The following is a 22,390-nucleotide window of genomic DNA, read 5'->3' as shown; positions in this document are numbered from 1 at the left end:
CATACCCATCCACGAGGTAAAGAGGACAGTCCCTATACACGCAAAAGGACCCATGATGCTAATTTGTTGAAACAGATACGGGCCGTGGAACGATGGAACCGCTGGACTGGACCAGGTACGGCCCGGCCCTTGTCATGCCCATTGAAGATACTAAACCAGTCCTAAACAGTACCCAACCCTGCCTAGAGGCAACTACTCCACAGTCCACGACACAACGGGCAGATGGGGGCTGAATTGGTATGCCGAGCACACGACAGCCGGCTCCGCAGACGTGAGTGCTCTTTAGCAAGAAGACACGACATGAGGAAACAGTCTGACCTGATATCCCAGGGATTGTACGGCATCGCCTATGTGGCCCCGAGCCCCTCACGAAAACGTCCTTACCATCTCATCACGTCCGACCCTCTCGCGCTCCGCCAGATCCGAGAGGCTGAGCGGAACATTCGACATGTGGTAATCAAAAATCACCAGCATCGTGATACAGGCTGGAAGCTGCTGCGCATGAGAGCGGAAGGCTCAGAGTTTTACTGCTATGACTCTCTAATTGTCAACGGTAAGGCGTCCTGTCTCCGAGTCAGAGAAGTTATTCGTCCGGCTGGCTAATCCGAGTCATGTCGTAGGCAAGGGTCGAGTCCATTGCCGTCAGCCTGGCTTTGAGCAGTTGAATGGCCGAGATCTAGATGCAACAGGATGCATCCAGCCTGAGGGCCTGCCCGAGGCGAATTGCTCGCCAAGCACCGCAGACTATGAGGTGGGTCTCACCATTCCTGAATCCTTGGCTGCACGTGCGTTAACCGAAAGTCTGTTTCCTAGGTTATCGAAACAGAAGGCCAGGTATACCTGATGCTTAACATTATCAATGTGGGGTTCGAGCATTCTGTCAAGGTTGCCATTGACGGTCACGAGATGGTTGTTGTAGCCAACGATGCAGGCTTTGTGGAGCCTTACACTACTCATGTCAGTGTTGCTGCCCCATCCCTCCACACCGCACTACCAGCGCCTAAACCAAGCGAGCCCATAGAGCTGACTGACACGGCATGATTTCCCAAATAGGTTGCATACATACCAAGCGCGGCCAGAATCACCGTGCTCATCAAAACTGATTCTGAGGCTGCAGAATATGCGGTGAGGATATCGTCCACCAGTACACTGCAGAATCTTCAAGGCTATGCCATTCTGCGCTATCCAGTCAGTGCCCCTCCCCTCCCCAAACACTTTGTATCACGAGACACAGAGTCTGAACTTTGTTTCTGTGCCATCAGGGAAAACGGCAACCTGTGTATGGCCAGCCGATGAGGCTGCCCGAGGCAAAGCCGTCCGAGGAAGAAGTGTGCCTGCTCAAGGACTCCACCGTGCGTCCGCATTGCAAAGAGGTCGAGGCTAACTTTCTGCCTCCCTATCCTGCTGATCCGGTGCCGGTGCCAGCGGCAAAGCAGTCCTGGAGAAAGAAGGACCATGCTGCTGCAGACTTGACCTTCCGCCTCACGGCTGGAGTGCAGAAGTCTAAGACGGAGGCGCACGCCCCCGAGTACTTCCTCAACGGCAAACCTTGGCAGCTGTTCCGAGCGTCCATGACACCTGTCTTATTCAGCTTTGCGCAGGGCGCCGAGTCAGCGGCTCGTGAGTTTGAGAAGCCCATCATCGGTGGTGTTCCCGAGGGCGCCGTCGTTGATTTGATCATCGAGAACACACTCAACGACACGCTCCCTCTGTACAAGCATGGCGAGCCTCACTGGGTCCTCGGGTCGGGCAGGGATAGCCCGTTCCCTTACGAGACGGTCAGCAAGGCTGTCCAGGCAGGCTTCGGCCCTCTGAACCTTGACAACGCCGGTCGAGCCATTGTGCACGACCTGCCGCCTCTCGGGTGGATTGTCGTGCGGTTCAGAGCTGCCTCTGGGGTGGCAACCATGGTGCATGCGGTGAAGCTGCGGTATTTTGCGGTGAGTTATTTTTTCCCCGGCATCCACCGGCAGGCTGCGACGTTACTAACTGTGCTCTTCACATCAGCTGGGTATGTCGGCACCGATTCTAGAAGGTCTCAATGCCGACAAGTTGGTCGAGGTACCAAAGTATGCCAAAGCTCGACCACACGTCGAGTTCGAGCCGGCGAATGATGGGGTATTTGGCTAGCCTGATCTCATTTGCTAAGTCTTTGATCCCGGTTTATGATATGTCTTGGGTAGTTAAGATAGCGGAGCCAGAGCACATAAGGGTAAATGAGGGCCTCTCTTATCTTGGACACATCATTGAAAGCAGAACAAGACGGAGACACACTTGGGCATAGCTTCGACGCCATGAAACGCTTTATGACGTGTGCGCTCAAATCGATCAAGTGGATGGGAATGCTCCCAGATCGAACATCCTTTATATTCAAGAAAAGACTTGGTGGTGTCCGAGCAGTTTTAGAAATTGGGACGAGCAATGAATGACTTGGTCTGGTGAAATCTAGGTACTATATTTCACACACATACTTTCCCTGAAGGAATTGTTCGCACTCAAGTGCCCTACATACGAAAAAGCAAAGTTCCGATTCGTATTTCTCGCAGATCATGCAGCCGATTGCCGAAGTCAAAGTATTAGATCCACGAAAGTCTTCGAACTACCTTCTAGTCAAACAATAGAAGCTATTCCAGAAACAGTACTCGTCTAAACTCTGAAGGCCTCCGGAGTTTTCAATGAGCGTGGCGGTGGTCGTGATAAAAAAGACTCAAGACACCGCCATTATCAATGGAGACTTCCGCTCGCGGCGTATGCCAAAGTACTTCAGCCAATGTGATCGATCAGCTACCCCTAACGCAGATTCCTATTCTCTTAGCAACTATAGCAGGCAAAACCCGCTGCCGAAAGGATATTCAACAAGGGCCTCCTCCAGATCCTCATCCGACGGGCCTTGGACCCATAATGACGCGGTCAGACTGAGAGATCGATGTCTCTTAACGTCGCGGCTTTCGCGGGCAACATTTTCGAGAAAGATTTATTTTACCAGTTATGGGTTTTTTTCTTCCGGGTCATTTGAAAATTTTACTTTGTTGTTGGTTTGGAGCTGCTCAGTCAGAATTCCAGCTTCCCTTCGAGCCTCCACTAGCTGTTAGCGTCTGTAGACTGATTCAATGGACTAGCTGACGATAAAGGTACGAATATAGTGGTTTATCATACCGGCTAAGAGGACTTCACTTCAAGACGGCAAGGTAGTTGCCGTGAAGCTATATCGGGGTCGCCAATTTCGCTTTGTGGGTTGAGAATAATGAAAACATACAGGTAGAAACGTCAGTATGGGAGAAAATGGACGTCTTTATGACTGGTAAAGTTGGGGAATAGTAGATATTCAACTTTGCCGCCAGCTTGAGCCACCTGATATCAAGGTTCTCTCACTACACTCCTACCTCCTGTATGGCGGAAATCCTCGTGTGGTCCCTGTCACAACATATCACCCTCCTGAGCAAGGAATAAGTATATGATATTGGTTTGGAAGAAAGGTCAGCTTAATATATCCATCGATATTCTGCGGTTTGTAGTATGGTGGTGTCATGAAAAAATACCCTCGTATTTCATACTTGGGAAGGTAGATCCGAGTTCAAGTTTCGGGCAGTCTAGCATTTTCCTCCGCCTTTGGACTGTTTCATCTATACTACCTGTTCAGTGACTTAGAGAGAAATTTGGTGAGACTTGACCAACCCGCGGCTTTGAGATTTCTGCGAATCGGAATCTTGAAAGTGCCCTCTGTTTTGCCCAGAGTTCTAGCAGATCACGTACAGTGCATTTGACCTTCACACTGTCCTTATCAGGCTGTTGTCAACAGCTTCGAGCTGCCCGAGATTCCAAGACTTTCAATACCACCCTCGACCCGGAAGAGGAAGGACGATCACATCTCCTCTTGACAATGTCTAGCGTGTGATGGGCATAGCAATCCCGTTGGTATGCAAACGGACAGATGAATTACCACCTTACCCAAATTTGCAGACTCAATTCAGCTTGTCTCACTTTCAACTCCCTGCCGAGGTAAAACAACATCAGGTATCTGCCCAATCAAGAGGCATCATGAGGCTCTACGTCGCCCTCATCGCCCTCCTCAGGGCCGCTCAGACCGCAGCGCAGGCATCGCCGGGCCTGCCAATGGTCATCAACACCTGGGGCGGTCCCTTCACCGCGGCCACTGATACCGCCTACCTGTCCCTGGTCGCCACCTCCGCATCCGCCCTAGACGCTGTGCAGATCGGCTGCGCGACTTGTGAGCGCAACCAGTGCGACGGCAGTGTGGGCTTCGGGGGCTCGCCCGACGAGAATTGCGAGACGACCCTGGACGCGATGATTCAGGACGGCACGACCATGAAATCCGGCGCGGTCGCTGGGCTCAGGCGCGTCAAGGACGCGATCGCCGTGGCTCGGCTCGTGCTGGACTACACCGAGCATACTCTGCTCGCCGGTGACCTGGCGACCGAGTTTGCGGTTGGGTTCGGCGGTTTCACTGAGGAGAACTTGACCACTGCAGATAGCGCGGCAAAATGCAATGAGTGGAGGGCAGCTGGGTGCCAGCCCAACTATCGTGCTGGGCTGCTGGTGCCGGACGCGAGCGCGTCGTGTGGACCGTACGCACCTGCTACACCTAGCAGCGCCGCGAAGCCGAAGGTCGCAACCAGGGAGGTGGAGCTCAAGACGAGGAGGTCTATCGCGTACGAGACATCGGCGGGGAGGTCGCACGACACCATCTCCATGATTGCGATCCACGTCGACGGGACGATGGCAGCTGGGACTTCAACCAACGGTGCGTCGCATAAAGTACCTGGACGAGTTGGTGACGGGCCCATCACAGGGAGCGGATCATACGTCGACGGAGAGGTGGGCGGGTGCGGCGCGACGGGCGATGGCGATATTATGATGCGCTTTTTGCCCTGCTATCAGGCTGTTGAGAGCATGCGGCGGGGCATGACGCCTCAGGAGGCTGCTGAAGATGCTGTTCTGCGGATGATCAAGAAGTATCCGACAGCATCAACAGGTATTGTGGTTGTCAATAACCGGGGAGAGCATGGTGGTGCGGCATCCGGATGGACTTTCACGTATGCGTACAGAGGCGGCACAATGAATGGGACCGAGGTTGTGACTGTGCCTCCGTTGTCAGCATAGATGCATGATCGATCCATGCGAGTGCAAAGTCACAGATCAGGCAAGAAGGCGCACGGAAAATATGTTAAACGAAATATTGTCTAAAATTTGAAATATACTGCATCGCTACGTCTTGCCTGTAAACGCTTGCTAGATGGACTTCCAAGCCAGTTTCTTGCTTTACCTCGCCTGCCAATATGTGCGTGAAATCATAAATCAAGACCCTTAGTACTACCATGTTTCCATTAATCCCTTGCAGCTTTTGACTTATTTGCTTTCGATTCTGCAGCTTCTATTAGCTAAGGAAAAGGTGATGCGGTGACGAGAGTTCATCGCTACCTGGAGATTGCTCCTTTTGGAGCGGTGAAGTGGAGTTGGCCTCCACCAACGTTTCTTCAGAGCTCCTAGCGGCTTTATATGTGGGCTCTTTTTTGGAGGCTGCTTTTCGAGTCCCATTCGGAAGCAGATGCGGCTTCTTCTCAAGGGCCGCTGAGAACATTGCGACGTCGTAGAAGTCCGGCATGTCTGATGTGTCTACTAGAAACAGGGCTTTAATACTGGTACGAAGTACAGGGTTTCGAATACTGCAGTCGAAGGAGGCAAAGGGTGAAAATACAAGCGGATTTGCAAACTCAGAAGTAGAAGAATTAAGGAAATGGAAAACTTATAGGCGTCGAATATATTTAGAAATCCGCACGCGCAGTGAGACGCGCAGTCACTTGAAGAGTCATACGGTATGCAACCACACTCATCCTGTGCAGGCCATTTCAGATCTAGACTGCCATCCTGGCTATCCCGATGAGAACTAGATCTGACACGCCCTGTCGATGTCAACGTCAATTACTGGATCAGTTTACCGATGTGCGGCGCATGCTGGCATCCGAGAGCCGGCTGCAAGTAAGACGGGTCATAATTCAAACTTAGGGCGCGTCTAAGTGATAATGACTCAAAATGAGCACGCCCCCGAATTTCGCCAACCCAGTCGGCATACATCAGAACTTGTTCACCGTATCAATATCGGACCATAATACAGGCTCAAAGGTAGAAAACACCGGCAGTATGTTATAACAAGTTAGACACTTTGTTCCAACCATTAGTGGATAGTTGAGGGGGCACTGGGATCTCCGAAGGCGGGCTTGTGGAGGTCACACAGAATTTACTCCGAGTGCCGAGAACCTTTACGTTGGGTCAAGCCGAGCCCCGCTCTCAGCCAAACGGCACGAACCGATGCTCCCTCTTTCTCTAACAACCACATCGGCCAAGCTGCTTGCCGTGGTCTTAACGGGCCATTAATCGTTGGTGATCTTATCTGATCAGAATCTGTGTACACCCCATCGGCTTTGTATCGTTGTACTGAACGTACTGGGACCGTATTATGGAGCCACCTCCGTCCTCAACACCAGCCTCGGCGCTCGGCACTCCTGGTCGTCGCCGAAACGGAAGACTGCAGGCCTGTGAGCCCTGCCGCCAGCGCAAAGTCTCATGCGACCATGCTTTCCCAGTTTGTCGTCGGTGTAGGGCCCGCAATAAACACGGTGGCTGTGTGTACCTGGGCGTTGAAAAGGCGAGCCGAAAGCCCGCGCAAGATCGCCCAAGGAGCTCGCTCAGGGCTGTGAGGTGAGCGTCTGGACGTCCAGATCATGATAAAGACGCCACAGTGTTGACTTTGGAGTACATAGAAGTGCACGGCCATCCCCAGGCTCAAACAGCGGTACCACATCGCCTCGTATTAATGTGCTGTCAGATTCACCCGACTCGAGGCCCCATCCTTCGGAGACCGGCCCTGGCTACTTGGGGTCTACCAGCTTTTCTGCTGTATATCAAGAGACGCAGAACAGTCTTTCACTTGTCAAGGGCCCGCTCATGGGCTTTAATACGGATGCAAGCGAAAGTACTCCAGTTTCAGCGATAGAGAATGGCAACGCCGATGCCACCACAATTGTACTGTCGCCCCGATCACTCGAGACCAGCCTAATTGTGCTTCATCGCATACCTGACGAGGACTTTGCAATTTCCCTCTTCGAAAAGCATATCAACCCAAACGACGGATGGATTCGTTTAGGTGCAAAGCGTGTCATCGAAGCTTTGCACTCTGTCTTCGGTCGTCAGCTTAGGTCACGAAAGCCCAGAGAGCTTGAGGAACTGGCCCACCTGCTCTCTTCAAACACAGCCAAGCCATGGTCTGAGGACGAGCTTGAGGCCGAGGCATGGCTTTCATCTTTTTCTGGTCGTCATATGCGGTGGGAGAGCATGGGCATACTGTTCACGTATTGGGCGCTCGCCGCGCTTGCAGACCACCCACATCGTCCTGAACTTCGAAAGCCGGATGTGGGCCCAGCCAAGTTGACATTGGTATACAAAGAAGCTGCGGAACTCTGCGTCGAGCTTTGCAAAGGGTGTACGCCGAACAGTCTTCTGTTGTACCTCAACTACAAGGTTGCAATCCTTGACTCAATGATTGCGGGCGACGCGGCTCCATCGCTTTGGAGATTACACGGCGAGAACGTCGCATTGGTGACGTATCTTGGTCTGCATGCCTTGCAAAATGAAAGCCCATACGTACCAACTGTTGCTAAAGAGGTTCAGAGACGCCTTGTCTCGCAGATCTTCGTGATTGACAAGGTCTCTGCTTCTTTTAGCGGTCGGCCACCGCTGCTCAGCAGGAAGTACATGCTGACACCACTGCCGCTGGACTTGTGCGACGAGACGCTGTTGTCGGACCGCGAGACTATAGCAAAGGCTGTCGACGCATTGGATGAGAACGGCTGGAATCGAGAAGGAAAGTACTACTCCACGACGATTGTGCGGGCGAGGACAAAACTTGGACGGATCAAGGATGAGATCATGGAGGTTGCTCTGGGCAACCCAGTATACACGTCCATTGACGCCTTGTTGTAAGATGCAATGTGCTTATCAATACAAAAGAACGATCCATGCTAATTGAACTGCGCAAGGGCATTGAAAGAGCACGAATACACGGCTTTTGCTGGAATACCGAGCGTTCTAAAATACTCATCGCAGGCGGTGAGAGACCCGAGCATTCCGGCTTCAGAGATGTACACTAAGATCCTGATACACCTCGAACATCTTCAAAATATGTTCTTGATTTCACGTCTGCTGGTCCAATGGGGGTATGACAGCAACGCCGACCTGCTGAGCGTTAGTTTCGAAATGGTGTCGGTGACGCTGGTGTTCTGGACACACATGGACCGACTGGCGGGGCTCCACGGGGATTTCGAATGGCTGGTGAGTTAGAGAAGCCAACACGGCTTCTTTCCTGCCGAGACCACATCGTTCAGGTTGAAGCTGACAAATGACTGCCCACAAACAGGTCATGGCCTTCGCAGCACCCTCCGGTGGAGTTCTCTGCAACGAACTCCTCAAGCCGTCCCTTCAACACACACCGATTCGAGGAGTCACACGCTCCGGTATCATCCAGCAACTAAGCCTCTTGAGCGGCTTCCTAGACTGGGTCAGCCCGTCGGCGCCCAATGGTGACCTGTGCAGCTCCTGCAAGGCCGTTATCCAGCATGTGTTGGATTATGCCCTCAACGCGCCGCCAGTAGAGCCGTCGAGCACGGCACCAGAGGGTGCTTTCGACTTGAACCTTGACCTCTCCTCGGACATTGATGCCATTGACGGATATTTCAACTTCGACCTCTTAAATACATTCCACTTCGAGGCACCTCCGCTGATGGGCGGAACCAATGAGCTTTGAACTAGAACTTGTCGCCAAGCTGCAGGATGGCTTCATACGACCTTGAATTTCAAAAACCTGATTCTACCTAGGACAGTGTGAATCAATGCACTCATAGCCGCCCAATTCGGAGGTCTCTCTATTACCCACGTCACATCATCCGCGAGGAGACTCACATCCACCTTGCCGCTAACGTGCTTCCATCATGGAAGAGTCAGACCCTTCTCATACTGCTCTGCTCCTTCCGGGATTGGGACAACGGCACTCTTCGTCCATATATGGACCACGTCTTTCCAATCCAAGCCCTCCACACAGCCAGCCTTGACAGCGACAATGCCTCCAGGAGTTCCATCAGGCCTCCCTGCGTTTTGATAGAGTCGCACCCCACACTTGGGACAGAAGTAACAGTACATGGTGTTGCCGCTGTCAGTTGGATGAGTGAACAACTGCATCCTATCCTTGGCCTCTTGCGTCAGGTTGGACAAGAAGGCGTCTGTGGGAAAAAATGCAGAGGTCCCAAAAGCGGATGTCGATTGTCTCTGGCATGAGGTACAGTGACAGCTCGCCACACGCAGGGGCTGTTTCGACGGTGTATGGAAGGTGATGTAGTTGCATTGACAAGTTACCAAGAATCCTTGGTCTGCCGATGATGTGTCTGACATTGTGGGATATGAAATGAGTGCGATTGATGGCGGCACTGTTGATAGGCAGTCACAAGTGAGCTGCTCATTCGAAATCGATCAAAATGATCCTTTATCATGTGATTGGAATCAATTGCATGTTTGAGCCTGTTCGGCAGGCGCATTTTAAAGAGCAACCTGTTATGTTTTACACCCCGACACCCTTGCTAGCTGCGATAGCTGTTCGGCGTTTGGGCTCGACGCGAGATACTGGCGTGGAGTAGATGACAAATACCATAGGTCGAGGTGGAACGTAGTGCGTGCCGCCCCAGGTCAACGGAATCTCAAGGGCGCACGCCTAGCTAGGCTTTAACCTGACTTGGCCTCGGCAGTGTTCGCAGGATTACAAGTCCCATTGAACTGCGACTCCAGCTTGCTCGATTAGCTCCACAATTTACATGCATGGAATTCATAACGGATTATAAACTCTGACTAAACTCGAATGTATGCCGCGGATCGCTGGTCTTAACGACTAAGAATACCGTCAGGATGTTTCTTGCGAGGCTGAAAGCCACCGGCAAGGGGCCTGGGACGGAGCTTGCTATAGACCAGAAATCCAAATCGCAGACCTCAGCAGAGCGCAAGGCACAATTCGTTACTTTACTTTCGTCTTGCTTGAATCGGTGTATAATTCAGACACCCATATCTTTGCGTAGCGTTTTCACAGACCGATGTCTGGTCTTGTGACTCACATGGACGCGCGTCTGAATGCGCACGTTCTCACGAGAATGCAAACGACTGTGTGTGACTATTGCGATCTTTGCAGAAATCCAAGGATCCCTTGAAATTTTCTCTTTGAGTCGTTGAAACTATGAGTGAAGGCTTTTCAGCCATAGAGATATCGGAGGCAACGTTGGCTGGGTTTGAAGCTTAACCTATGCTTTAGTCCTCCCAGTTGGACTTGCGTCTTGCGAACTCAGATTGATGCAAGCGATTGTTATGAATGGATGAGTTACAATGGTATTGTTCAAATGACAGCACAAAGAATGTACAACAGAGTTTCCGCTGTGATGATCACCGCACATGATGCTCCTCGAGCCCGCCTTAATCACATCCAAGGATGCCAGGAAGAGTAGGTAGCTGTGGAGTTCGATAGGTAGATCTCAAATCTGGAAGTTCATATCACTGTTCCTGTAGACTCTTCCTTTCTTGGTTCGCCGTATGTGCGCACATGATGGTGGACGGTGTTCGATCTATTGTATGGAGAAAAGCAGCACAAACGTGTGTAGTCTGACAGCTGTCCAAGGACTGTCCGTTTGCGTGATTGGCGAAATAGACTAAAACCTGTTTACTTGAGGTTCTCGCTCAACTCCAGCCTCCGAGACACATTGGTATTCTTCTATTTGAGCTGGCATAAACTCGGTGTGTGTGCATTCTCACACCAATTTGGACTTCAACCCAGACCCGACATCGGGGTTGTCCAGCTCTTTGGGGTTTTCCAGCAAGGCGTTTGCTTGTCCATTCAATGATATAAGGTGAATTTGATTGTTGGTGAATCCAGTAGATATTCACCCTGTTGACCGCTGTGTCTGTCACAACCAAGAGACACACTTGCCCCCGTACTCAATTAATATAAGATTCAGGAAAATCAAGACTTTTCCAAACTTTGGACTGTTCTCAGCCATTCCTTCAAGCAACAACTCACAAGATATTGCACAGATAAACATCAACATCATCAACATGAGACTGATCAGCAACCTCATTGTCCTTGGCCTTGGCCTTGTCGGCTCGGCCCTTGCCACCAACGGCGTTTGCGTACGTACCGCCTCGAAATAGCACTGCTCGGTCGACATGTCTGCTCATTATACGGAGATGAGATTTGACTTCAAGATTAAGCATTACTGACAATTATCGCAGTGCCGGCCGAATTGCGGCATTTGTACTCTTGAGGAGTGCTACCGCTGGAACCCCTGCATTAGCCCGATTGTATGTACTTCTATTCCCACATCACCGCGACAAAGTCCCTCCCTGCCAAGCACCTGCTTGCACAGGAATCTCAGATTCGTTAACAATCGCTAATCCTGCCAATAATAGTTCAACACCTGCTGTTCCGACGCACGTCTCGCGGACAAGAACACCGTTGTCTTCGAGAACGATCAGGACTACCTCGCGGCCGTCGCAGCTGGTCATGTCAACGAGTGAAGATGGGACCGAGTTCCACCCCGCTGGGATGCCATAAAGATGGATTTGGAAGATCTGGGATGGCACCGAATGTTTTGGTAGAGTGAATGGCAGTACCCTTGCGCCTGAGGAACACAAACAATCTTGATAGCGCAGCCAATGTATCTCTGAACCTGAAGACACCCTTGCAACTCTTGATTAGACTTGTTTATGACGAAGCCTCAGACTTGTGGCGTGAGTAAATAGGTTCTGCGTTGTTACGCATGAATACAGGACCCGTTACGGGTCACCCAGAGCAGCAGCAGCACAAACAGAGGACCAAACGAAGTCCCCGGTGCTTCTTAAGAGGCTGAAAAGCTCTGACGTTTGGAATTTTGAATTCTTGACTGGTACAGATAGCATCACAGAAAAGGTCATTGGTTGGAAGTTTATTGTTCATGAAGAAGCCAAGAACCAAATACTGATTTGACACGGGCTAACAAAAATTGAGCTCCTCAGGCAAGTTAGGATCTCCAACAGTTCCAAAATCATCAGCAAACAGCAAGGTAGCGAGCCTCTACGCCTGATTTCTGGGACCAAAACAAGGACCTCGGAAGTTCTGCGCACAGATCGGCTCATGATCTTTTGGCATGAGCGATACATTATGTACTGTGATACTTAGACATACAGGACTGTGATTTATTCCGTGGCGAGGTCATCTGAGCCCAGCGTTTCTGAGGAAAACAGGCAATCTTCGCAGGCAAAATGCGTTGCAATACAGGAAGTGCATTTGTATGCCTCTTTCAACGATCCTTTGCCGGGACTAAGATCGATTCTTGAGACGGAGACCGGCGCCTCCGTTGTGTGAGAGCTGAGCATGCACGTGCACTTTGATGCAAACCGCGCAAGTCAACTTTGCCCGGGCTGTTGACTCGGCGGCTATCAGACAGACCCAAACTGTAAGCATGAAAAACAATGCCTGACTCAGATGCTTTCTGCAACAAGGTATGGCTGATAAGCCAGGCACTTCCGGAATCGTATTTCTTTTTGTTGAGGATCAACACCATCATCTTGGCAGAGGAACAGACTAGCCTTCTGCCCTTACCCCATCCCTCCCAAAATCGAACGTAAGATCATTCATAAGGACTTTCTGAAGCCAATAATGTCGCGGTGGAGAACATGGTCGGTGTTTGTGTTGCTGTAGCTCGGGGTCAAATTCACAATTGATGACCGCAAACGGCCATCAGATAGGTCGCCTAGGCAAAAGTTGGTAAAGTTGTGCAGATCCTTAGCCTCAGTCCCGTCCTGGAGGGACTGTGCCCATCGCGCTAGCTTCCAGTTGGCCATGTGGATGTGACTTGTACGCAATGAGGCACTGGAATGGAGCCACCGGAACGTCCCGAGTTTAGCACAATGCCTTGTCTCAAATTTCAAGATCAGCTTGTCTAATCCCGCTGCTTTCGTCGTGACCATTTTGGCGTGAGATATATTTTTAGGCTTCGTCAGTGCTTCAGGATTTATATATATATTTGCAAAGCCTTTCGCCGTTGGTTATGTTTATTGTGTGTTTCGACAGCTTCAATTCGTTCGCCAAAGTCAAAACTCCTGAACTTGTATAATCAACACCTTCAAGACTTCAATCTTTGATACCAGCCGGGACAGACATCATGCAACTATTCAAGGCTCTCCTTGTCCTTGGGGCCGCGACCTCTACGACGGCACAACGTCTACCGCCTGCTCCTTTTGTCAACTCTACTATTCCCACTATTGTACCCGGGATTTTCAACGGTACCATCGTCACAGTCGTCAATTCCTACACGACCTATTGCCCTACACCAACAGTCATTACTGTCAATGGCGTTTGCTACACCGCCACAAAGCCTACCATGATCACTGTGACGAACTGTCCCTGCACGATTACGACGGTGAGCACCGCTATCGTTCTTCAGCCTGCCACACAAGCATCCTATTCCTTCTTCTCACTATCCGACCTCTCCCATGCCGTCTAGATGAAGCTCAGCTAACGAAACCAAACGTGTGAACAGACGCCGAAAGGCCAGAAGACCCCAGCACCTCTTCCAGCACCTCAGCCGACATTCCAGAATTCCACAGTGCCACAGCAGAGCGTTGGCCCCCAGCAGAGCGCTGGCCCCCAACAAAGCGCTGGTCCTCAGCAAAGCGCTGGTCCTCAGCAAAGCGCTGGTCCTCAGCAAAGCGCTGGTCCTCAGCAAAGTGCTGGTCCTCAGCAAAGCTCCAGCCCCCAGCCAGCCCCTGCTCCCCAGCCAGCCCCAGTCCCTGCTCCCCAGCCGGGCCCTGGCCCTCAGCAAAGCTCTGGTCCTCAGCCGGGCCCTGGGCCCCAACAAAGTCCGGGTACTGTGCCAGCAGGCTCTACCCCCACACCCGCGACGGGCTCAGCTCCTGGTGTTGCACCAGTTCCTGGCACCAGCACGGGTACTGGAGCGGCTCAGCCAACTTATGTCCAGTCTGATGCGTCGGACAGGAATGTTGGGATCCTCGCTGGTGCTACGATAGTCATGCTCTCGTTCTTCTTCACAGTTATGTTGTAGACGGAGACGACGGAGCAATAGGCTGCGCTCTTCGCGGATTTCTTTGGGCTAGTCTTTGTCGAATAGTGCTTCGTTCCCGTTGTTCTATTCTTTCATTTCTGAGAGTAACCTAGTAATTTTTAATGATTAATTTTCATCTACCATTTTCTTTGGACACAAGTTCATGCTCATAGTTGAATCACACATTCCTCCCACATACGTCTACAATGACCTTCGAATGGAGCTTGATACGGTGAATATCAGAGGCATACCGTGGCTACCTTGAGAATGCCTGATCTTCAATTCATGGTCTTCGATCCATGACCATTGTTTTCTTAACAGAAAGTCACGGGAATCGAGATTCCCTCCGGCCTGGCTCACATAGAGTATCCACCTTTCTAATCAATCCACTGTCATAGGATATGAAGATTCACGTACGTCAAGCATCGTATTTTGAATTTCAAAAAGAGCGGAGAAGCAAGTGCGTACACGGGTTTCAACCAAATTAGGTGTCAGAGCTTTGCTTTAAGTTAATGTACGCTATCCTCACATGTGGGCTAGATTTCTGAATCATTGGGTGTTTGGTCAGTTGTTGAGATGCATGGAAACGATTGACGGATACGAATTGGTGGCGACACAATATTGAGTATTCAAGAATACTAACTAAATTAAAACCCTCAAACTTCGTTGTTATGTGGTCACTTGTGCTAACTTGAGAGCTGAAGCTTTGCAAACAAGTTGACCCGCATTATGAGAGGTGAGGTGCCTATATTCCATAAAAACACAATAGTACATAACGCATAGTTTGTTTGTTGAATTGAATTATTTATGTGAGGTGCTGCTGCTGTCATACTGTGAGTCATCAGATGTATCTTGTAGAGAAGACTGTGAATATAAAAAGCATGGTTTTAGAAGTGAATTGGCTGTTGAGTTGAGCCCATGAGCTACATCCGCATTTACAATTTACTTACTTGCTTATATAAAGATGGATCAATGGTACTCAATTTAGCCAACGCTGCAACTTTGAGGGTGACAGAATCAAGTGTATCCAAGTCGCTACGCACTGAGTGACTGTACTCAAGCGTCATTTAGTGGCTGGTCCCGGATACCTTGGACTACAATGCGTCCTTCAGATTCCAGATGTAAATGCTTCAACCAGTCACAGGGCTTCATTGAATGCTAATATTCACAGATATTGATTCAATGTGATCTCAATCAGTGAAGGCCAGACGCCACCTTCTCCTCAAGTATTTAAACCCAAGAAGCATTCCCACTTCCCAACTCTTTTCTTCTTCATAATCAACCACCTTCGACATTGACACCAGTCGGATACGTCAACCAGACTCAAGCCTGTCAGTATTCATCAATTTGTTGTCATCAATCCTCTACCAACATCATCCACAATAACACAACTACGACAGCAAGATGAATCACATCACATTCCCAGCCCATACCCAAGCTCGCATGGACGCGGCGAGGGCGGCCAAGGCGGCCAAGGCTGCGAAGCCAGTCGACCAAGTCGCCGTTACTGAGCAGGTGGATGACAAGACTCCTGCTCTTCAGGGCCACATCGTTGGTCTCAACTCCGACAGCCGTCTTGCAATCATGAAGAGCGAACCTCGTGTCAAGATCGCATACGGACCTGTGGAGAACCCGCTCGTTCTCATTGGGAAGGCCAACTTGGCTATGCTCCGTCATTGTAAGCATCAAATTCTCCCATATCTCGAAGCTAACCGTATCTACCTCCTCAATAAACCCATAGAACAATACTCCTGCTTGCTTAAGACGTGGCTAACACTCATCAGACATTCCCACCATCGTCAACAACTTTTACGTCACCTCGACCGAGTTCGGCAACATGATCATTCTCCCCGACAAGATGAGCCGGGTCACGGAGCGAGGTCTCAAGCAGGTCATCCAGAGCATGCAGCAGGAGATCCAGAAGGGAAGCTACCACAGTCAGGCGTTTACCAAGAACCCTAAGGACGATGGCCTCTACATGATTCGTCCTCGATACAATGTGGTCGATATGATCCATGCTTTGAACGCCTTGCGAGCATTCGGACTGGATCACGATGCGGGATTTCTGGCGCAGAAGAATGGGCCGATCATGCTTGGACTTAAGCTCCGGGCCCAGCAGTGGACGGGAGGACCGAAGACCCTTGAGCGATTCATCGAGACTATGAACAACGAGCTGTTGGATGGACAGGATCGAGAGCTTCTCTCTGAGGCGCGGGCAGTTTGGAAGGAGTGGATTCGGGTCAAGTCTTCCGTCGTTGCGTCCAAGCGCAAGGCTTGATTACTTGGAGAAGATTTTGTGGAGATATTTAGCCTCCTAGAGTCTTCAGAAGACTTCAAGGTACGGCGATCTCAGACATCATCGCAAGCATAGAGCTGTCATCGGTTCTTTTTTTGGAGTGGGAGGATAGACAGATTACCTAGGTGGCAACCGGCACACCTCTCCGCCTGATAAAATTGCAAAGGATACTGAATGCATCCTGGGTGCCATCAAGCTAAAGAGTTCGTGGGTTAATCTGTCCTAATACATAAGTAATGTCCTTAAATTTGTGGGGATATATAAACATCATCCTTCTACCTGATGATATACTTTGCGAGAATGTCAACCTCGCCATGCTACACCACTGTAAGTACGATCTTCCTTCAGTTGCAGAGTTACATTCATTCGCCTTCCAAACATCCAAGATCCGTCACTCCTATTCCTAGACAAATCACTTATCGCAAATAGATGTCCCTCACATCGTCGAGAACTTCAAATTTACCACGGCCATCAGAGACGTCATACTTCTCCCTGACTCCATAAAGCTCGTCACCAACCATAGCATCAAGTACATTGTAGAAGACATAAGCAATAAGACAAAGTAGGGCAGTTTCAGTGGAAGGTTTTTTACCAAGAGCAAACAGGATCAAACAAGCTTCATGATCAACCCCAACGCAACGTCGTCGATATGATACATGCCCTTAATGCTCTGCGGGCTTTCGGTCTCGACAACGACGTGGAATTTCTGACTAGATAAAATAGCCCCATCATGGTCGGCCTCAAGCGCCGGGCGATGGAGTGGACCGGAGGCCTGGGCGGTCTCGAGCGGTTCATTAACACCATGGACCAGGAGCTCCTGCAGGGTCATGACCGGGAACTGCTCTCTGGGGCCTGGGCTGTCTACGAAGGTCGGATACAAGCCAAGCGATCTGGCAATGCTTCTAGCCGCAAGGCCTAACTTCACTGGCAAAGTGCAGCTTGGAGGTGGCCTTTACAGGCATGACGTGAGAGTTCATGGGGACAATTTTGATCTGTGAAAAGGGGGTACTTACTGGACAGCTATGGGAAATCTTTGCCTCGATAAAGATTGAGGAATGCATCCTGTAGTCAACTCTGAGATGCTCAACAGCAGAGAGCCATCATAGAAGGAGTGCCCATGAGGATACACTTTCGTATGGCGGGGGCTGCCTAAAAGCCACAGATAGTATCTTTGAGGCCACCTCGTCTAAACCATTTTTTCGAGATTAAGTTGTGAGGTTGGCGGCAGGAAGACGCATTAACGTGATTGACGACAGATATTTGCACTGAACCTGTAACAAAGCTAGAAGGCTTGCATCGTAGATCGTCAAGCATACGTGCAAACAAACGTACAACCCATGGTCCAATTTAGCAAAGCTTTTGTTGTCATATGCGCCTATTTCCTTACTGGCTAGTACCCTGCGATCGTGGTCCAGGAGATAGAACACCTCATTGATCCCAATCTCGCAAGTTTTCCCAAATTGACAACTCTTGACTTCTATCTCAATGTACACATTCATTTCGCATACTTTAACTCAAAATCCTACAAACAGGTTTCTGTCGATGGATCCAGCCTTTTACAATAGCTAGCATACAGCAGGGCATCTGCGAGCTTCCTCAAGAGTCCAGTCATGTCCAAAAGCAATGAAAGGTCCCATCGTCGTGGTGCACGATTTACTGTTCGTCCTAGGAGCCCGAACGGTCCTAAGTAGAAATGACCGACTCTGCTGTCCTACAGCAAGCCATCTTTCAGATGGTCATCCTATCATATAGCCTGTCACTTATCCCGCCGGTTATCCTACAGCTGATCTGATAGCAGAGTATCCCATGAAGACTACTTCCATACGAATTTGATCCATATGATTTTGTTCTGTAAGCAGTTTTCCCACAGGAGATTGTCTCGCAAGCAATTATTTCCTGATGGACTTTGATCTATACCAGAAAGACCGTTGAAATAGAAATATATAATGTTATATGGACTATAGTATCGTAGTTTATAGTATATATAAAGATATGTTTGCAATTTGGTAATGGTCAGCATGATATATAAGCATGGTGAGGACTATGGTGTGTAGCAGTATCATTCTCCCTAGGTTGAGCTCGGGCCTCCATTCGTGAACGTATCCTTACTCCGGCCGGAGGATCGCGCCCTACGAGTCAGCAATGGATTATAATCTCGCCGTCAACCCTCTGCTCAACAATTAGCTTGTATGGTGTAGCGGTAACATTCAACCCTTCCAAGGTTGAGCTTAGGGTTCGACTCCCTATGCAAGCAATCACATTCAAATATTACTGCGAAAGAGGCATCTCTAGCCTCGATGTCGTATTTTGGTCATTTTTTCTCACCGTGACGCCTTGGGTCCTCGAAATTCTGATTGGAATTATGAAAAGTTTCCATTCTTACCATCCTGTGGTTGAAGTAGGATTTAGGGGACATACCTTTGGATGTGCGGATATGTGGTTGGTTGCTGTACTGAGACTAGTGTATATTATAGTCTCATTTTGACATTTACGCGTGCGGCTTTTTGAAACGCACATAAATCCAACTACCCTCTGCCTCTCACTTCGTTGCAATGACGAAATCCGCACATGAAGAAGGTTGTCAAGAATCGCAGCTGCGGAGCGCGGTGGGTACCTTGCTCCGGATCTAGTCATGGACTTTTACTGTAGCGTCTGTATTCTTCCTGTCCCACAGTACCAGCCAATGGCAGGCATTTGACCCACACATTCAGGCAGCCCGTATCAGCTCTCAGTTTTGTCCGCAACATCACTGCATAGCTCAAGTAAGCAGCCAGCATCCTTTCTAAGCCCAGGTAAACATCACGTCCTGATGTTGGTGTACGGAGACATGGCTTATATCGGGTCACAAGCGCACCAGCAACTCACCATTTACGACCTCGTGATGGGTGCAAAAACCTCGAAACTATGGAGTCGGCCCGGTTTGTCAGGTCTGACCCCTGTCCTTTGATGCTGCACCCAAACAGGAAGGAGAGTTGTATTTCGCGCAGGATCGCCTCGCAGCCCGCTGACGGTACGTGTTCTTTGTCCAACCCAAGGTAGGATTTGTTACTTCGGTTTCTTCATGCGACCCAGAGCGACGGGATCTAAGGATTGCTTGTGATAGGCCTGGGGTATGGTAACACTGACATCCACTTCGGCGATGGGGATGCTCCCTGTCAGCTGGCCCCTGGCGAACTCTACGCCCCTGGGACCCAAGTCACGAGGGCTTTGGCGTTTAAGTCGGTGAAGGGGTCGTGTCGGTCTCTATTCACCATAGAATCAAGGCGAAATTGTGACTGTGACTTGTTAGCATCTACTATAGCCAACATCATGTCCAAGTTCAAAATAGGCGGCTGTTTCGTATCCCCTCGAGTCCGGTGGCGCCCTTGCGGCTTTGTCCGAACTCTAACGCAGGTCCAGGGTTCAGGGTGCTACTCTGTAAAATTGTAGCATCATGGGGAAAACAATCAGTAAGGACAGGCCCCCAGATTCTCCGTATTTTCCCCAACTTCTGTGGAGAGAACCCCAACTGGCCCGCTGGACTGGTGCAGACTGGCCCAGTCTGGCCGAGGATGTCTCAACCAGCGGTGGGTCAGCTTAGCCGCACAAATTATAACATACCGTTGCAAATACGGGCTCCCATGAAGCTCGGCTGATGCGGGTGAAATCCACCCACTGAAGGGCGTTGGTGGCGTTTTCGAGGGGCATTCCTACGTGAGGCGCCAGGTTGTAGATAATGTGAGTTTGCCCAGCTCTCCTGGGCCGTGCCGAGCCTGCCTCTGTTCTTGGCCCCTTGGCTTTTGTCTCTTCACGTTCGCGTTGCTCAAACACGCGTATCTAAACATGTCGCCCCAAGACAACCTCGAGCCGAGCAAGGACTCGTCTCAGACCGAACATGTCGACATCCAGGATCTCAAGGAGAAGAACGTCCGGAATTCCGATGTCTTGGTCAACGCGGACCTGATGCACGATGCCTTCGATGGCGAGAACCGCGAGCATGAGATGGGCACTTGGGAGGCCGTCAAGACCTACCCTTGGGCTTGTTTCTGGGCTTTTATCATGTGCTTCACCATTGTAAGTCCCAGACTGCCATGAATGTGGCCCAATGTGTATAGAGTTTACGGCTGACACAATATCTTTGCTTGACAGGTGATGGAGTCCTTCGATATGTTCCTCAACGGCAACTTTGTTGCGCTTCCCGCTTTCAAGGAAAAATATGGTGTTCATGTTGCTGGAGCTCTTGAGAAGTCTATCGAGACCAAATGGCAGAGTTCCCTCTTCCAAGCCGGTCAGTGTGGTGCGTTTGTCGGGGTCTTCTTGGCCGGACCTATCACCAACCGGATTGGCTACCGATGGACTACTCTCTTGGCTTTGGTGCTTATGAACGCCACAATCTTTATCTCCTTCTTTGTGAGTAGCCCGCGCAGGCTCTATTGTTGATCGTTGAACTTGTCGCCTAACCTGATCCAACTAGGCCAATTCACTCGAGGTGCTCGTGATTGGGCAAGCTTTCGAAGGTGTCCCTTGGGGATTCTTCATCGCGAACTCCCCTGCGTACGCCAGTGAGATCGTTCCATTGTCTCTTCGAGGTGCTTGCACGGCTACGCTTCAAATGAGTTGGTCTATCGGCAGCATTATTGTCGGCGGTGCCACCTACGCCCTAAATCAGCGAAATGATGAATGGTCCTGGCGTATCCCTCTTGCCTTGCAGTGGATCTTCCCTGTGAGTCTCCAGATCCTTGCAGATCAACTTATATCTTCTCCCGAGCCTCCAACAGCTGACATTTTTAGCTCCCTCTTATGTTTATCATCTGGTTCGCTCCCGAGTCTCCATATTGGCTTGTCCGTCATGGAAAGAAGGATCAGGCCCTCCGCTCCCTGGAGCGCCTTGGCCGCAAATCCAAGGTGAATGCTCAGAATGAACTGGCTATGATTGAGCGAACCGTCGAGATCGAATCCAAGATGGGCGGTGCCCCTTCCCTGGTCGACCTTGTCAAGGGCACCGATCTGAGGCGAACAATCATTACGTGCTTGATCTACACGTCACAGAACTTTGCAGGCAACCTGATTGCCAACCAGGCCACATTCTTCTTTGAGCGTATGTAGCCTTCCCCTATCCGAAATCTGACATCCCTCAAGTAGACTTGGCTGACTTTCAAGCGCAGAGGCCGGCATGTCGACCAACTTTTCGTTCCAGCTCGGCCTGATCAACTCCTGTCTCCAATTCGTTGCCAACATCGGCTCCTGGTTCGTCACCGCTTGGTTCGGTCGTCGAACCATCTATCTCTGGGGCACAGCCACCAACATCACCTTCCTCTTCATCCTCGGCATATGCGCCTCGATAGCCCAGAACAACGCGACCAACTACGCCCAGGCCGTTTTCGGCATCTTCATCTCGTTCGTCTATGCCGGCACCCTTGGCCCTATATCGTACTCCATCATCGCCGAGACGTCGTCGGTCCGCCTCCGTGCCCTGAGCACCGGTGTCGGCCGTGCCGCGTACTACGTCACCGAGATCCCAATGATCTACCTGGCCTCGCAGCTGCTCAACCCGACCGGGTGGAACGTCGCGGGCAAGTGCGGCTTCGTCTGGGGAGGCACTGCCTGCGTCTGCTGGGTCATGGCCTACTTCTTCCTACCTGAGCTCAAGGACCGCTCATACCGTGAGCTGGACATCCTGTTCAACCGCAAGGTTCCTGCCAGGAAGTTCAAGTCGACCGTCATTGACGTCCACGAGAATGAGTAAGGCTTTGTCGACTATTCGACAATTTATAGACGGATGGTTCTTCTTTAGACCTTTGCATAGGGGAAATGGGAAAGACAAAAGCAGAGTACCCTGTTTTCGTTTCCGGGCGGGGTACTCGCAGAGTGTATGCAAGGTTATGAGGGCAAGACTACCTATGTAGAACGAGCCACTGTACCAAATCGTTCGCCCTTTGGTGGCTTGATTGTATTTTAGTTCTGCATCCAG

General features: G+C 50.5%; 9 protein-coding genes across 9 annotated transcripts; 7 read left to right on the top strand and 2 right to left on the bottom strand.

Moving 5' to 3' along the window:
• Positions 1-4,038: 4,038 nt before the first annotated feature.
• Positions 4,039-5,121, top strand: J7T55_002592 (asparaginase; the record flags this gene model as incomplete). Its single annotated transcript, XM_053137681.1, has 1 exon — positions 4,039-5,121. One exon carries the CDS (start codon positions 4,039-4,041, stop codon positions 5,119-5,121), a length of 1,083 nt encoding a protein of 360 aa, XP_052998462.1.
• Positions 5,122-6,051: 930 nt separating this feature from the next.
• Positions 6,052-8,818, top strand: J7T55_002591 (uncharacterized protein; the record flags this gene model as incomplete). The annotated part of the gene is made up of 6 exons (XM_053137680.1): positions 6,052-6,157; positions 6,482-6,554; positions 6,619-6,717; positions 6,780-7,994; positions 8,055-8,346; positions 8,432-8,818. The coding sequence occupies 6 exons, from the start codon at positions 6,052-6,054 to the stop codon at positions 8,816-8,818; spliced, it is 2,172 nt and encodes a 723-aa protein (XP_052998461.1).
• Positions 8,819-9,000: 182 nt separating this feature from the next.
• Positions 9,001-9,459, bottom strand: J7T55_002590 (uncharacterized protein; the record flags this gene model as incomplete). Its single annotated transcript, XM_053137679.1, has 2 exons — positions 9,001-9,290; positions 9,417-9,459. The coding sequence occupies 2 exons, from the start codon at positions 9,457-9,459 to the stop codon at positions 9,001-9,003; spliced, it is 333 nt and encodes a 110-aa protein (XP_052998460.1).
• A 1,698-nt stretch (positions 9,460-11,157) lies between these two features.
• On the top strand, positions 11,158-11,619 carry J7T55_002589 (uncharacterized protein; the record flags this gene model as incomplete). The annotated part of the gene is made up of 3 exons (XM_053137678.1): positions 11,158-11,232; positions 11,335-11,403; positions 11,512-11,619. The coding sequence occupies 3 exons, from the start codon at positions 11,158-11,160 to the stop codon at positions 11,617-11,619; spliced, it is 252 nt and encodes an 83-aa protein (XP_052998459.1).
• A 1,095-nt stretch (positions 11,620-12,714) lies between these two features.
• J7T55_002588 (uncharacterized protein) lies at positions 12,715-13,050 on the bottom strand (the record flags this gene model as incomplete). Its single annotated transcript, XM_053137677.1, has 1 exon — positions 12,715-13,050. The coding sequence occupies one exon, from the start codon at positions 13,048-13,050 to the stop codon at positions 12,715-12,717; it is 336 nt and encodes a 111-aa protein (XP_052998458.1).
• Positions 13,051-13,244: 194 nt separating this feature from the next.
• J7T55_002587 (uncharacterized protein) lies at positions 13,245-14,144 on the top strand (the record flags this gene model as incomplete). The annotated part of the gene is made up of 2 exons (XM_053137676.1): positions 13,245-13,502; positions 13,623-14,144. 2 exons carry the CDS (start codon positions 13,245-13,247, stop codon positions 14,142-14,144), a joined length of 780 nt encoding a protein of 259 aa, XP_052998457.1.
• A 1,404-nt stretch (positions 14,145-15,548) lies between these two features.
• On the top strand, positions 15,549-16,422 carry J7T55_002586 (uncharacterized protein; the record flags this gene model as incomplete). Its single annotated transcript, XM_053137675.1, has 2 exons — positions 15,549-15,822; positions 15,929-16,422. The coding sequence occupies 2 exons, from the start codon at positions 15,549-15,551 to the stop codon at positions 16,420-16,422; spliced, it is 768 nt and encodes a 255-aa protein (XP_052998456.1).
• A 332-nt stretch (positions 16,423-16,754) lies between these two features.
• J7T55_002585 (uncharacterized protein) lies at positions 16,755-17,359 on the top strand (the record flags this gene model as incomplete). The annotated part of the gene is made up of 3 exons (XM_053137674.1): positions 16,755-16,767; positions 16,870-16,969; positions 17,164-17,359. The coding sequence occupies 3 exons, from the start codon at positions 16,755-16,757 to the stop codon at positions 17,357-17,359; spliced, it is 309 nt and encodes a 102-aa protein (XP_052998455.1).
• Positions 17,360-20,262: 2,903 nt separating this feature from the next.
• On the top strand, positions 20,263-22,165 carry J7T55_002584 (maltose permease; the record flags this gene model as incomplete). The annotated part of the gene is made up of 5 exons (XM_053137673.1): positions 20,263-20,493; positions 20,569-20,829; positions 20,894-21,142; positions 21,211-21,517; positions 21,585-22,165. The coding sequence occupies 5 exons, from the start codon at positions 20,263-20,265 to the stop codon at positions 22,163-22,165; spliced, it is 1,629 nt and encodes a 542-aa protein (XP_052998454.1).
• Between the last annotated feature and the right edge of the window lie 225 nt (positions 22,166-22,390).

This window comes from Diaporthe amygdali (genome assembly GCF_026229845.1).
Source record: "Diaporthe amygdali strain CAA958 chromosome Unknown NODE_3_length_2959817_cov_65_330692, whole genome shotgun sequence".
In the NCBI taxonomy this organism is placed as follows: domain Eukaryota; kingdom Fungi; phylum Ascomycota; class Sordariomycetes; order Diaporthales; family Diaporthaceae; genus Diaporthe; species Diaporthe amygdali.
This window is presented reverse-complemented; position numbering and strand designations above follow the sequence as displayed.